Below are 13013 nucleotides of genomic sequence, written 5' to 3'. Positions count from 1 at the left end.
GAGCAGAAGGAAAAATACAAAGTGAAAGAGATGAAAGACATACTGAGGTCTAAGAAAGGAAAATAAAACAAGGAGCAGCACACTTTCAATAAGTAAACTATGTGTTTCATTCTATAATCTTTCTAAAATCTGTAAAGATTATAAGGCTACTAACTGACACACTGCTGCAGCAAGAAAAACTACTGTATTTGAATATGATCTTCTAACCATTGATACCTCATATACTCATTAACAAGTAAGTTTTTGATGCTTATTATGCAATACACAAAAAAAGAGACAGTGTCACTATCCTCACAGAACTACTTTAATGTAAGGATATATGACTTTTTCTTTTTTTGGTGGTGCTAAGGATGGAATCCAGGACTTTGCACATGCTAGACAAGCACTGTACCACTAGGCTATATACCCCCAGCACAGACTGTCTTTAAAATTACAAAAAATAGGGGTTGGGGATATAGCTCAGTTGGTAGAGTGCTTGCCTCACAACCACAAGGCCCTGGGTTCAAATCCCCAGCACTGAAAAAAAATAAATAAAAAAATAAAATAAAATTACAAAAACTTATTATTTTAAACCTTAGTGCAATAAAGGACAAGGAATTCTATAATAAAGTAAAATAAGAATATGTGATCGAGACTTTCAAAGTCAGCCAAAATTCTTTAAAAATAAAAATTCCAAACTGATACCCAAAAGAGTTAACCTTACAAATAACTGAAGGGAAAGCTAAGGGGTCCTCATGTACAAAGGCTGAGATGGATATAGCTTCCCTACAAATGTGAAAACGACAAAACATAAAAGATATATAAAATTATGAGAACAGACAGAACTATACTTAACTTTAAGAAAAGATTATCAGAAAAAAAAAAAAAAAAAATTAAGGAAAAAAACTCCAAAGAGGACAGAAAGCAGGAATGCTTGTAGTATCAATTAAGATAACAAGTTTCAAGAAGGAAGTAGTATTGCACTGTAGTAATAATTTCGAGAGGTAAAAGAGCCTCTAATGAATTTTATAAAATGTATGTCACAGATGACTGAGAAAGAACTGCTCTGTGGTCACAAAACTAACCACAGCATCAGAGTTTAACCAAGAAGAACTACTTGTAAACTGTCACCACATGAAGCCAGAGATATTTCTAATGACTCTACAATTTTGATACATATCAAAAATACAAGAGGGGCTGGGGTTGTGGCTCAGTGGTAGAGCGCTTGCCTAGCATGTGAGAGACACTGGGTCCAATTCTCAGCCCCACATATAAATAAATGAATAAAATAAAGGTCCATCAACATCTTTAAAAATATATAAGAGGGCTGGGGTTATGGCTCAGTGGTAGAGCGCTTGCCGGGCATGTGTGAGCCACTGGGTTCGATTCTCAGCACCACACAGAAATAAATGAATAAAATAAAAGGTCTTACCAACAATTTAAAAAAAAAAAAAATATATATATATATATATATATACACACATATAAGAAATTCCTTTTTCCTATTTATTTATTACCATTCTTTACTTATTCACTAATCTTGCCTCCTCTCTGGAATGATAATGGAAATTTTAAGTCCTAGAGCCTTACTATATTATATTAGACTTGGATGACACTGCAACAGAATTTCAGGCCAAAGAGATTAATGAAGCTTGTTCTCCATATACCAGATTTCCTGGTGTATTTGCCTGGTTTGTTTATATGTATCAAAAATTTAACTTTATAAAAAAAAAAAAAAAACACACATTCTGTGTGCTCTAACAGTGCTATTAAAGGACATTAGAATATCTTAGCAGAATTTGTTTCTCAGAGTCACAAAAATACTATTAGTATTTCCTCCTTTAGTTCACTATTAATTGATTTGATCAAATGGTTTTTGAATTAGTCCTAATCTAATAAATTTAATTCAAATAAAATTTAGAAATATAATGCTAATAAATTAAAGGTGATGATTTTTTAAATGATTACAAAAGATACTTTTAAAAGCTAATTTTTCAAATGCATTTTTCAAGTTTTAAATTATAAATGTTTATACTCAATGTTTTTAGGAATGTGTCCTATTAAGTAGGATACGCTCATTTATATTTAATCTTTTCATAACCGTGAAGCAAACCTTATTTCCTGCCTACTGAAATTTGGCAACAAATTAAAACCACACACAAAAAAATTTTAAGTGCTTTAGAAAAGTTAATTCAAAATAACTCAAGTAGAACTACATGTTAAAGGAAAAAAAAAAAATGACAAGAAAAATCTAGACTATGCAATGGCTATTAATAAAAGAAATATGCTGCTGGGTGCAATGTTACACACCTGTAATCCCATCCAGCTACTTGGGAGCCTGAGGCAGGAGGATCGCAAGTTCAAGGCCTGCCTGGGCAACTTATGAAGTCCCTCTTGCAAAATAAAAAAAGGCTGGGAGTATAGCTCAGTGTTAGATAACCACTGAGTTCAACCCCCGTACCAAAAAAAAAAAAAAAAAAAACCAAAAAGGTGTTGGGGGTTTAGTTTAGCGGCACAGCACTTGTCTAGCATATGTAAGGCCCTGAGTTTGGTCCTCATCCCAGGGCACAGGGGAGTGGGGGGCCAACAAAAGAAAGGGGGTTAGAAAAGAAAAAAATATACTATTGTTTATTTACAAATATCTGAGCATAGGCCATTGTTTCTCAATGGGAACACTACTGACATCTGAAATGAACAACTACTCAATGTGGACTGTCCAACACCATACAAGACATTTAGTCTCCCTATTATCTGCCCATTAAATATCATAGTATGTTCACCTCACCAGTCACTGTGATCATCAAAAATAAGCCCCCCAAACATATTGTGATCTCCCTTCCCTAACGGTATTACACAATGCCACCCATAGTTGAAAAACACTAGAGGCAGTGCAAACTTCCTACCTTAATGAAAATCTTTCTAATAAAAAAGACTGCCACATGTGCCTTAATTAACAAAGCAAACAACATAATTTCAACATTTCTCAATGAGAGTCTCGATTATGAACAGTGACTGTTATGTGCTATTATAATATGTATGAAAGAAATTAAAAGTGTTTATTATCTTTGATCCTACTTAACTGACTCCCATCTATTGTATTTGAACATGAAAAGATTTTTTTTATTTTTGTTTTTGGACATAGGGTCTTGCTGTGCTGCCCAAGCTGGTTTCAAATTTGTGAGTTCAAATAATCCCTTTGCCTCAACCTCCCAAGTAGCTAGAACTACAAGCATGAGTCACCATACCAGGCTAAGAATTTTATTTGACACTCCTAGTACTTTATATATCTTGCATTTTATTCTTTTTGGTTAATACTATTTCTTCCTAGAATGTCTACCTCTAGGAGAATTCTCTCTACATCATAGCAATTTTGATCTGCTAATGACCAGGCTTGTTAAATAAAAAGTCTGAACTGATAGATGAAGGCTTAAAGATGGCTCCAGGCCTTCCTGAGAATTAAAGTGCATGGACTTGAAAACAGCTACTGTCTTTCTAATTAAGGAGTTTTTACTTACTTTTTTGGTTTTATAACTGTTACAAATTAAAAACTTCACAATGATCTGACAGCTGAATACAACAAGAAATTAACAAAGCACATAATCAATCTTGAGGACTAAAATGCTCTACTACATACTATCAAATATTCCAATCAAGTATTATAATTGTTGCTAATAATATATAAATAACTCACCTGATTTCTTTTAGTCCTTCTCTCTGGATAACTTGAAGAATTTCTTTATGACTCATGGGTGTATTGGGGTATTTTTCTAAGACCTGAGAAACAAGTATATAATAAATTATTTCTTATTTTAACTTCCTATCCTTATTAATTACATATGTAATTGTATTTAATATAATTATCTTAATAATTACATGCAAAACATACATATCCAGAGACTTCTCAACCCAGACCTTCCCTCAATTACAAACAAAAAGTCAAATCCTGAAGTAGAAATGGATCAAAAAAGTTAAAATTAATAATTCAAATATTCACTATTGATTTGGAAGGCTGAGGCAGGAGGATCCCAAGTTTGAGGCCAGTGTCAGCAATTTAACAACATACTGTCTCAAAATAAAAAATAAAAGGACCGGAGATATAGCTCAGTGGTAGTGTCCCACGTTCAATGCCAAGTTATACACACATACACACATACACACACACACACACACACACACACACACACACACACACACACACAAATCACTATTAGGAGTTGGGGTGTGGCTCAGTGATAAAGTGCTTGCCTAAGCACGCTTGAGGCCCTGGGTTCAATCCTCAGCACCACATAAAAATAAAATAAAGGTATTGTGTCCACCTACAACTAAGAAAAAATATTTAAAAATTACTATTAATGAACATGAAATTGTTTATTTTCTGCCTTCACCCCCACATTCCATTCCTGCATGTGACTTGTTGTAAGTACCTTAATATTATCCATTTTTACATTTCCAGTAAAGCCTAATACAGCATAGATGTGCAATCAATTCTTAACCAAAACAATGAACAACAGTTATAATGAAATTAAAATTATTTGTGTGTTCTGGTTCTAATAAAGAGTAAGCACAGTCCATCCTACCTGTCCACCAAATGTAACTAAAAACTTTGATAGAATGCATTAAGCAGCTGTTTAAGGACTCTGAAAATAGGAGCAGGTGGCTTGGGGAGGAAACAGCAACTTAGAGCAGGACCACACGCTCAGTACTGAGTTTCCTGGTTTTGTTTCCTCTGGTAGCTCCTGGACGAGACTCAAAAGAAAGCCCCAAACCCAGAAACACATACTAAGTACAGACAGAAAGTGCTCCAAGAGAATTCTTCTCTTCGGTCTGAGGCACAGTAAAGAGACCTGCCCAATGATAGATAGCTTGCAGGAAGGGGAAACCCCCTGGGTTAAGACAGGTTGCTTCTTAGTTCTCCCTTTTCTTTTCCTCTGACCCCACTGCCAGAAATCCCACGGCAACAGCTATGCCAGTGATAACACCAATCATGGCTGGACAGAGATTTAAGTCTCCAAGAAAGAGTAGCTCTTCTGGTCCCTTGAGTGTGAGGAGGAAACTCCCTGATTTATATTCTTTTTCCTCCGTCCTGTTCCTAGGCATTGAAGGCAAACACAGTCACAGAAGTGTGCAGCAAATCAGAGAAACAAAACGACATTTCTCCAAAGAAGAAATACAAAGGACCAACAACTATATGAAAAAACATTTGACACCCCTAGCAATCAGGGAAATGCAAATCAGAACTACATTGAGATTTCATCTCACATTAAAACAGCAATCATCAAGAATACAAATAATAATAAATGCTGGCAAGGATGTGGGGAAAAAGGTACAATCATAAATTGGTGAGAGGCCAGGCATGGTGATGCTTTTGTGTAGTTCCATAAGTGGGCAAGTATGAGGCAGGAGGATCACTCACAAGTTCAAGGCCAGTCTCAGCAACTTCATGAAGCCCTATGCAATTTAGCAAGATCCTGTCTCAATGTAAAAAACAGAAAGGATTGGGGATATAGCTCACTGGTTACGCACCTTGGGGTGCAATCCCCAGTACCAAAAATAAATAAATAGTTGATGGGATGGAAAATTAGTACAACCATTTTGAAAAGCCGTTTAGAGACTCCACAGAAGGAATGAAACCATCATATGACACAGCTACTTCGCTTCTACAAAATTTATCCAAAAGAACAAAAATCAGCATACTATACTGGTACAAGAACACCCATGTTCATAGCAGTGCAATTCACAATAGTGAAGTTATGGAACCTGCCCAGGTGTCCATCAACAGATGAATGAATAAAGAAAATGTGGTATAGATACATAATGGAGTTTTAGTTAGTTATAAAGAAGAATGAAAATATGGTATTTGCTGGTAAATAGATGAAAATTGAAAATATCATGTAAGTGAAATTAAGTCAGACTCAAAGTCAAAGATCAAACATTCTCTCTCATATGTAGAAAGAAGCTATAGCAAAATAAGGAAAAGGAGGTGAGGTTCCCCATGAAAAATGGAAGGCAGATCAGTAGAGGAAAGGAATAAAAGGGAAGAAGAAAGAATAAGAAGGGCAGCAACGATGAAATGAAATTGACCAAATTATGTTATGTACACATATGAATATGCCACAGTGAATTTCACCTTTGTGTATCTATAAAGCACTAGTTTAAAAAAAAAAAAAAGTTGAATAAATAGAAGGAAGACCAGTAGAGTAGAGAAAGGGGAACCAGAGAGGAAAGAGGGTAGGAAAAAGAGAAAATACTAAAGTGGAACAAATTACATTCCATGCATGCATGATTACATTAAAATGAACCCCAATATTATGCATAACTATGATGTACTAACAAAAACATTTTTAAAAATTTTAAAAAATCAGGTGTTCTAGTCAGATTAAAAGAAAGGTTTTCTAGTAGGAGCTTCTAGTAGCTGTGTCTCATGGTGGTTCCATTTCTAGTCTTCTGCGAAATGTCCATACAGCTTTTCAAAAAGTTTCAGAGGCTGGGTGCAATGGCACATGCCTGTAATCCCAGCAGCTTGGCAGGTTGAGGCAGAAAGATTACGAATTCAAAGCCACCTCAGCAATTCAGCAAGGCCCTACGCAACTCAGGAAGACCCTGTCTCTAAATAAATATTTAAAAAGGGCTGAGGATGTGGTTCAGTGGTTAAGCGCTCCTGGGTTCTATTCCTGGGACACCCTCACCCAAAAAAGAAAAAGCATCAGGCTGGGGAGATAGCTCAGCTGGTAGGTGCTTGCCTCACAAGCACAAGGCCCTGAGTTCGATCCCCAGTACCATAAAAAAAAAAAAAAAAAAAGAAAGAAAGAAAGAAAGAAAGAAAGAAAAAGCATCAGGGAACTTGCAGAGAGAAAAGAGCTCAAAAAAATGATACCATAAAGTTCTTCTTCTGCCTCCACCCCAAACCTCCCACCATCATACTGGGATTAAACTTAGGGCACTTTACCAGTAAGCTACATTCTCAGCCCTTTTTTATTTTACTTTGAGACAGGGTCTTACCAAATTTTCCTGGCTGGCCTCCAGTCCTTGCAATCCTCTGCCTCAGCCTCTCAAGGAACAGGGATTACAAGTGTGTGTCACTGCATTGAGCCTACCATGAAGTTCTACTTTACTCCTGGGTCACCCAGTGCTATACATCTATGGATCTGACCCTAACCAACGTTACTATCAAGTATACCAATACCTAATACCCAAAGTAGCTGCAAGATGACACCAATGCAGGGTAGATCCAAATAACTAGGCAAAGGCTTTGAAAACTAGATATTGGAATTAGAGTGCACAGAAGATGAACAGAAACTTGTGACTTGAACCTAACAAGGTCAAATCCTGCTTTTAAACCCCCCCCCCCCACACACACACACAGAGTCAACATCTTCTGCAGGATATATATGTATTGGGGGGGTGAGGCAGTTACTAGGGTTAGAACCCAGGGGCACTAAGCTACATCTCCAGTCCTTTTATATTTCAATTTCAGACAGGGTCTTGCTAAATTGCTGAACTGGCCTCAAACTTATAATCTCCCAAGCTGCTGGTATTACAGGTACATGTCACCACAACCAGCTTTCTCTAGAATTCAAACAAGACAGAGTATCATAATACAGCATCAAAACGTCTAATATGTAATCCAAAAGTCACTAAACTCACAGAACTAGGAAAAGATCAATAACTGACAATTAAAAGAAAAAAAAAAAAAAAGGCAACACACAACCAAACAAAAACAACACAAATGTTGCTAAAAGCAGCTAGTACAACTTTACTTCAAGAAGCCAGGGTAGGGCTGGGGATGTAGCACACAGTTGGTAGAGTCCTTGCTTCCCATGCACAAAGCCCTGGGTTCAATTCCCACCACTACAAAAAAAGGGGGGGAGGGGCTCAGGGTACCCAGGAGTGGCCAATGCCATTAGTCCCAGCTTGAGAGGATGAGAAAGGAGGATCACTAAAACTCAGGAATTTGAGGCCAGCAAAACGCCCTCTCAAAAACAAAAGAACCAAAGGAGTCAGAGTGAATATTCTTGAGACTAATAGTCTCAGAAGAGAGATTTTATGTTTTATTTATTTGCACTTAAATATAAAATAAAATTTTAGAACTAAGAACTATAATAATCAAAACTTAAAAACTGAAATTTGCTAGGAGGACTCAATAGCAGAATGGAGATAAAAGAATGATGAACAAAGGGAGTAAAAAAAAGAAGACAAAAAAGAAATGAGCAGTCAATGGGACAATATCAAAAGCTCTGACATTCATGCCATCAGTCACAAAGGGAAAAGAGTAATAGAGAAAATATATTTGAGGAAATAACAGCTGTAAACTTCTGAAATTTACTGATAAACACAATTTCAAGGAGATCAACAAATCTCACACAAGACAAATTCAAAGAAATCTATACCCAGATATATCACAAATTACTGAAAACTAAAGGAAAAAATTCTGTAAAGCAGTATGATTAGGAGAATAATGATTCAAATGACTATGGGTTTCTCACCAGAAATCATGAAGGGAAGCAGCAGTGGAAGAATATTTTAAAGTGCAGAAAGAAAAGAACCTTTTTTTTAGTTGTTGATGGACGTTTATTTTTACTTCTTTATATGTGGTGCTGAGAATCAAACCCAGTGCCTCACATATGCTAGGCAAGTGACCTACCACTGAGCTACTACCCCAGCACCAGAAAAGAACTGTTGATCCAAAGTTCTGTATCAAGCAAAAATATCCTTTAATAATAAAGGAGAAATCAGAATGTTCTAAGATGAAGGAAATTACCAAAATACTTTTACCAAAATACTTGCACTAAACTGACATCCTAGCACATGCTTGTAACCATCTATTTAAGAGGCTGAGACAGGAGGCTCTCAAATTTGAGGCCAGTCTAGGCAAACTGGTGAAACTCCAATTCAAAATTAAAAATTTAAAGAGGTCATATGTAGCTCAATAGTATATAGCCCTGGGTTCAATCCCCAGTAGTCATTTGTCAAAAAAAATGACAAATTTAAGTCAGTCCTGGTATAAATATTCTTCTTATGTGTTTATCTTTAGAACAGTAACTTCTTGAGATGAATACTAAATAACTGTTCTTATCATTTTTCTCTTCTAATAGATTCACTTAGTTCATAAATTCCCCTTATACACAGCTTTTGCTATATCCCACAAGTATTAAAATGCAGTGTTTCTGTTATCAGCTCAAATTGTTTTCTAAATGGCGTAATTTTTTCCTTAACTTGTATACTACTTGAAATGTATTTCTTAATTTCCCAAATTGGAATTTTCTGTTTTATCTTTTTAATCTAATTACCAAAGAACCTCAGAACACTAATTCTAATTACTTCCCTGACCTCACTTGACATTTTTGTTGCTGCTATAATTAATATGCACTTAGACTTATGTACTTATTTGCCTCTTCTATGAATCTGCATCTGTCCAGTACCTCTTCAAGCTTCCATCTGGGATTATTTTTCTTCTATTTCTTTCTTTTTTTTTTTTTTTTTTGCGGTGCTGGGGATTGAACTCAGGGCCTTGTGCTTGCGAGGCGAGCACTCTACCAACTGAGCTATCTCCCCAGCTATTTTTCTTCTAAAACAACTCACTTTAACATTCCTTCAGTGTAAATTGCTAGTAACAAAGGGGGGCACACCCCCTATTCCCCAACCAATCTTCTGTTTTTCTGTTACTCTTGGCTTTAGTTTTCATTTTTTACTATTATGTGCCTAGAAGTAATTTTCTGCTAGACATTCATTCACAGGGTTTCTGGAGCATTCTTACCCATTAGGTCTTTGAAAAATTTCTTGTGCCCATTCACTTTCTTCCCTTCTCGGAATCCAATTACTAAACATTTGATTGATGTCCTTAGCACTTGATTCTACTATTGTATTTACCAGATTCAAAAAATTAGCTGACTTTCTGAATTAGCATGTTCCCAAAGTTACCAGTGATGCCAGTTTTATGTATTATTATGACTATCACATTAGAGTGGTTGCCTAGAGTTAATGTTTGTACTTTATTTTTATAACTTTATTATTTGATTATACTAATTGTAGAAAAAAATGTATATAGTACATATATTTCCTTCTAGTCTTTTTACATTTGCATAGCATTTTAAAACAAAATTAGTACTGTAAGATACTTTTTCCATTTCATATCATACAGAAACCACTACTTTAGGACATTAAATATTATATGAAAACATGATCCTCAGCTGAAAACTTCACAATCTCATTATAATTAAGCCATAATTGACCTCCAATTGTTGGATACAGATTGTTTTGTATAATTATTATAACTAATAGTAACTATTAAACATCCTTCTTCATAATTTTTTGTATGTATCTGACAGGATTTTTAAAGGAGAAATTCCTAGGAATACCCAACGAAGTGCATAAGTATTTTCAAGCCTTCTGATACATTTTACCAAACTGATCTCCAAGAGGATTGTAGTCATTTACGATAAAAAGCCAGAGTCCCATTACTTCCTCATATTTCTTGGCAACATGAAAGTGAATATCACCCTCCAACCTTCATTGTTGCAAATTTAGTAAGGGGAGGCAAGGCAAAAGTGTTAACTTCTTAGTTTTTTTTCCCCCCAAAATGTAAGACTTCCCCCATGTTTATTTTGCTTTTCCTCCATGTTCAGAAATAAGTCTTTCTGGTGGAGTCACCAATAAATGCAATGTCTTATCTTTCTTTCCACATGCTCTTCTTTTACAGGAAAGAACATGAAAGCTGCATGTCTTCCCCAAGATTTCCCCCACCTCAAGTTAAGCATAATACACAAAATGACTGGAAAGTCTTCTTTTCTTCTGGGAAACCATATTATTTCAGTGTTCTGGTAATAAAACAGAAAAACTATGTCATATTCTTCAGATTATGGAAGGTTTCTGACCATCCCATGGACCCTGAGACATGGCAGTGAGGAGCAAACTTTTGGCTTTACTGGCATTTTATTTCAGGGTCTTTAAAACCCAGTCAACTGAAACTGCTTCTTCATACTCCTTCCAGCAATCATAATTTGTTGTCATGGCAATGCCTGCATTCCAGTCTCCTTAGCAAGAACCACCTCTGGAACTTGTGATCATATTGATAACATCTGCTTCCCCCGCCACACACACACCCAGGTGTGGAACATGAAGCTTTCTGCCAAGGAGCTAAAAGGAGATCCCTCAGTTGTGACTACTTTTCCCTTTGAGTGCCACCAGAGTTCTAGCTTCTTAGGTCCTATGAGGACATCTCTCATTTGGGGGCAAAACGGCTCAGCCACTGGAAAATGGTACACTCCTAGAGCAGGAATGACTGCCATGGTAGAAGCTCTGGGGCCTCAGTGTGGTCCTGTCAGTGAAATGATAAATGCTAGCATTATCTCTGGGCTGAATCTCCTCCCTCAAGGAGTCACGCACTGTCATCACTATGACGTGTACAGTTCTCTTCCTTCAGAGTCCAGACATTTGCCTGGTAGTTGACTTGTGAAGGCACGATGATGTTCTGCCTCCCATGTCTTGCAAGGAGGATATAATCAACATTTCTTTATCTTCCCCCAAATTAAGGCACAAGTAGTCTGTCAAATGGAGTATCCGCATATTTTTCAGTTCTTCCTACTAAAATTTCTGGATCATCCAGGACTGTTCTGACAATTATTCCAATCTTCACTGGCCATGGTGGCAGCGACCCCTGACATCAAGTCTGCATGCATGGAAAGGAGGCTGCAACTGGCGAGCGCACTAGATGAAAACCTAATATTTGTACTTTAATACCTGTATTTCCTTACTTGTGAATTGGTTATTCACGGTCATTGTCTATATGTTATTTGTCTCAGTTCTTTGTATTAAAACTTTTTCCAGTTTATTATTAATCTTTTCATTACGGTTCATTTTCCATGGAGGTTATTAATTCTATGAACTCTAATTTTTTTTTTTTTTTTTCAGTACTGGGAATTAAATCAGGGCCTTGCAAGTGCTCTACCACATTCCTAGACTTTTTTTTTTTTTTTTTTTTTTTTTTTGAGACAGGGTCTCACTAAGTAGCCCAGGCTAGTCTACACTAACTTTCAGTCCTCCAGCCTCAGCCTCTCAGTAGCTGGAATAACAGGACTGCGCCACCACATTCAGCTCGGTCTTTTCTTTTACCACTTCCACAGTTAAAGGTCCTTTTCCTCCCCTTCGATAGCTTAGTAATTTTTGCTTTCATTTTTATTTAATACTTTTATTACACATAACAAAACATACACATAGGTTGGGGAGGCTAAGGCAGGAGGATCGTGAACTCAAAGCCAGCCTCAGCAAAATGTGAAGCACTAAGCAACTCAGTGAGATCCTGTCTCTAAATAAAATATAAAATAGGGCTGGGGATGTGGCTCAGTGGTCAAGCGCCCCTCAGTGGCCATGTGTCCTCAGTTTAATCCCTGGTACGAAAAAAAAAAAAAAAAAGAAAAAAAAAAAGGAGAAAAAAACAATATGGTCACATATTTCCGATTTAAGTATTACACTCTATTACCACAAGTTTAATGTGAGTGGAAAGAGTAGTTTGCAAAGCATTTACCTTACTCTAACCACAGGAGGGCAGTGTTTACCAAACAAAAACTCATTCCACTGGAATTGTTTATGAAACAACAAAACACAATTTCTAGAACTACTCTGTAACAAAATGAATAACAACTCAGAATTAAAATCAACACTACAGAGAATTAAAGTACAACTACATACGTTTGTAAAATGTCTAATATACCGACTTCTTAGCTTGTAGGTTCTCAATTCAGCTAATGAAAAGGATTTAAATTTTTTATTTTCTGAGTACTTAAAAAATCTAGGTAGCTTCTAAAATTTGAGTCCAACTCTAGCTAAATAACAACAGTATTTAAATTCCTGGTGCATTTATGAGTTCATTCCAGATAGGCAAAGAGGTATAGTCCGAATTTTGCATAACCTAGATTTTATTTTACATTTAAAATGTTCAAATAGGCAGTGGCACAAACCAGTAACCCCAGCAGCTCAGGAGGCTGAGACAAAAGAATCATTAAGTTCAAAGTCAGCCTCAGCAAAAGTGAGGTGCTAAG

The 13013-nt window shown here is 36.3% G+C and overlaps 1 protein-coding gene, 1 long non-coding RNA gene and 1 pseudogene across 5 annotated transcripts in view; 1 reads left to right on the top strand and 2 right to left on the bottom strand.

The window, feature by feature from the left end:
* Window positions 1-13013, top strand: part of LOC306644283 — a 151968-nt gene that overhangs the window by 46836 nt on the left and 92119 nt on the right. The gene's annotated exons all lie outside the window — the stretch shown is intronic.
* ASXL2 (ASXL transcriptional regulator 2) overlaps window positions 1-13013 on the bottom strand; it is a 136067-nt gene that overhangs the window by 88980 nt on the left and 34074 nt on the right. For 2 of the 3 annotated variants that reach the window (XM_079111071.1, XM_079111068.1), the window contains exon 2: window positions 3671-3753. The exons of the other annotated variant lie outside the window; for it this stretch is intronic. In XM_079111071.1, coding sequence (XP_078967197.1) covers window positions 3671-3753 — 83 coding nt within the window. The remainder of the gene's footprint in view (window positions 1-3670; window positions 3754-13013) is intronic. 3 annotated transcript variants of the gene reach the window in all.
* On the bottom strand, window positions 9421-11754 carry LOC306644561 (S-methyl-5'-thioadenosine phosphorylase-like; annotated as a pseudogene). Its single transcript has 2 exons — window positions 11716-11754; window positions 9421-11632 (listed from the first exon to the last, which is right to left on the bottom strand). The product of its transcript is annotated as an S-methyl-5'-thioadenosine phosphorylase-like (transcript).

Source organism: Sciurus vulgaris (assembly GCF_902686455.1).
Source record: "Sciurus vulgaris genome assembly, chromosome: 14".
Lineage (NCBI taxonomy): Eukaryota > Metazoa > Chordata > Mammalia > Rodentia > Sciuridae > Sciurus > Sciurus vulgaris.
Note: the sequence above shows the minus strand (reverse complement) of the source record. Positions and strands in the feature narration are given on the sequence as shown.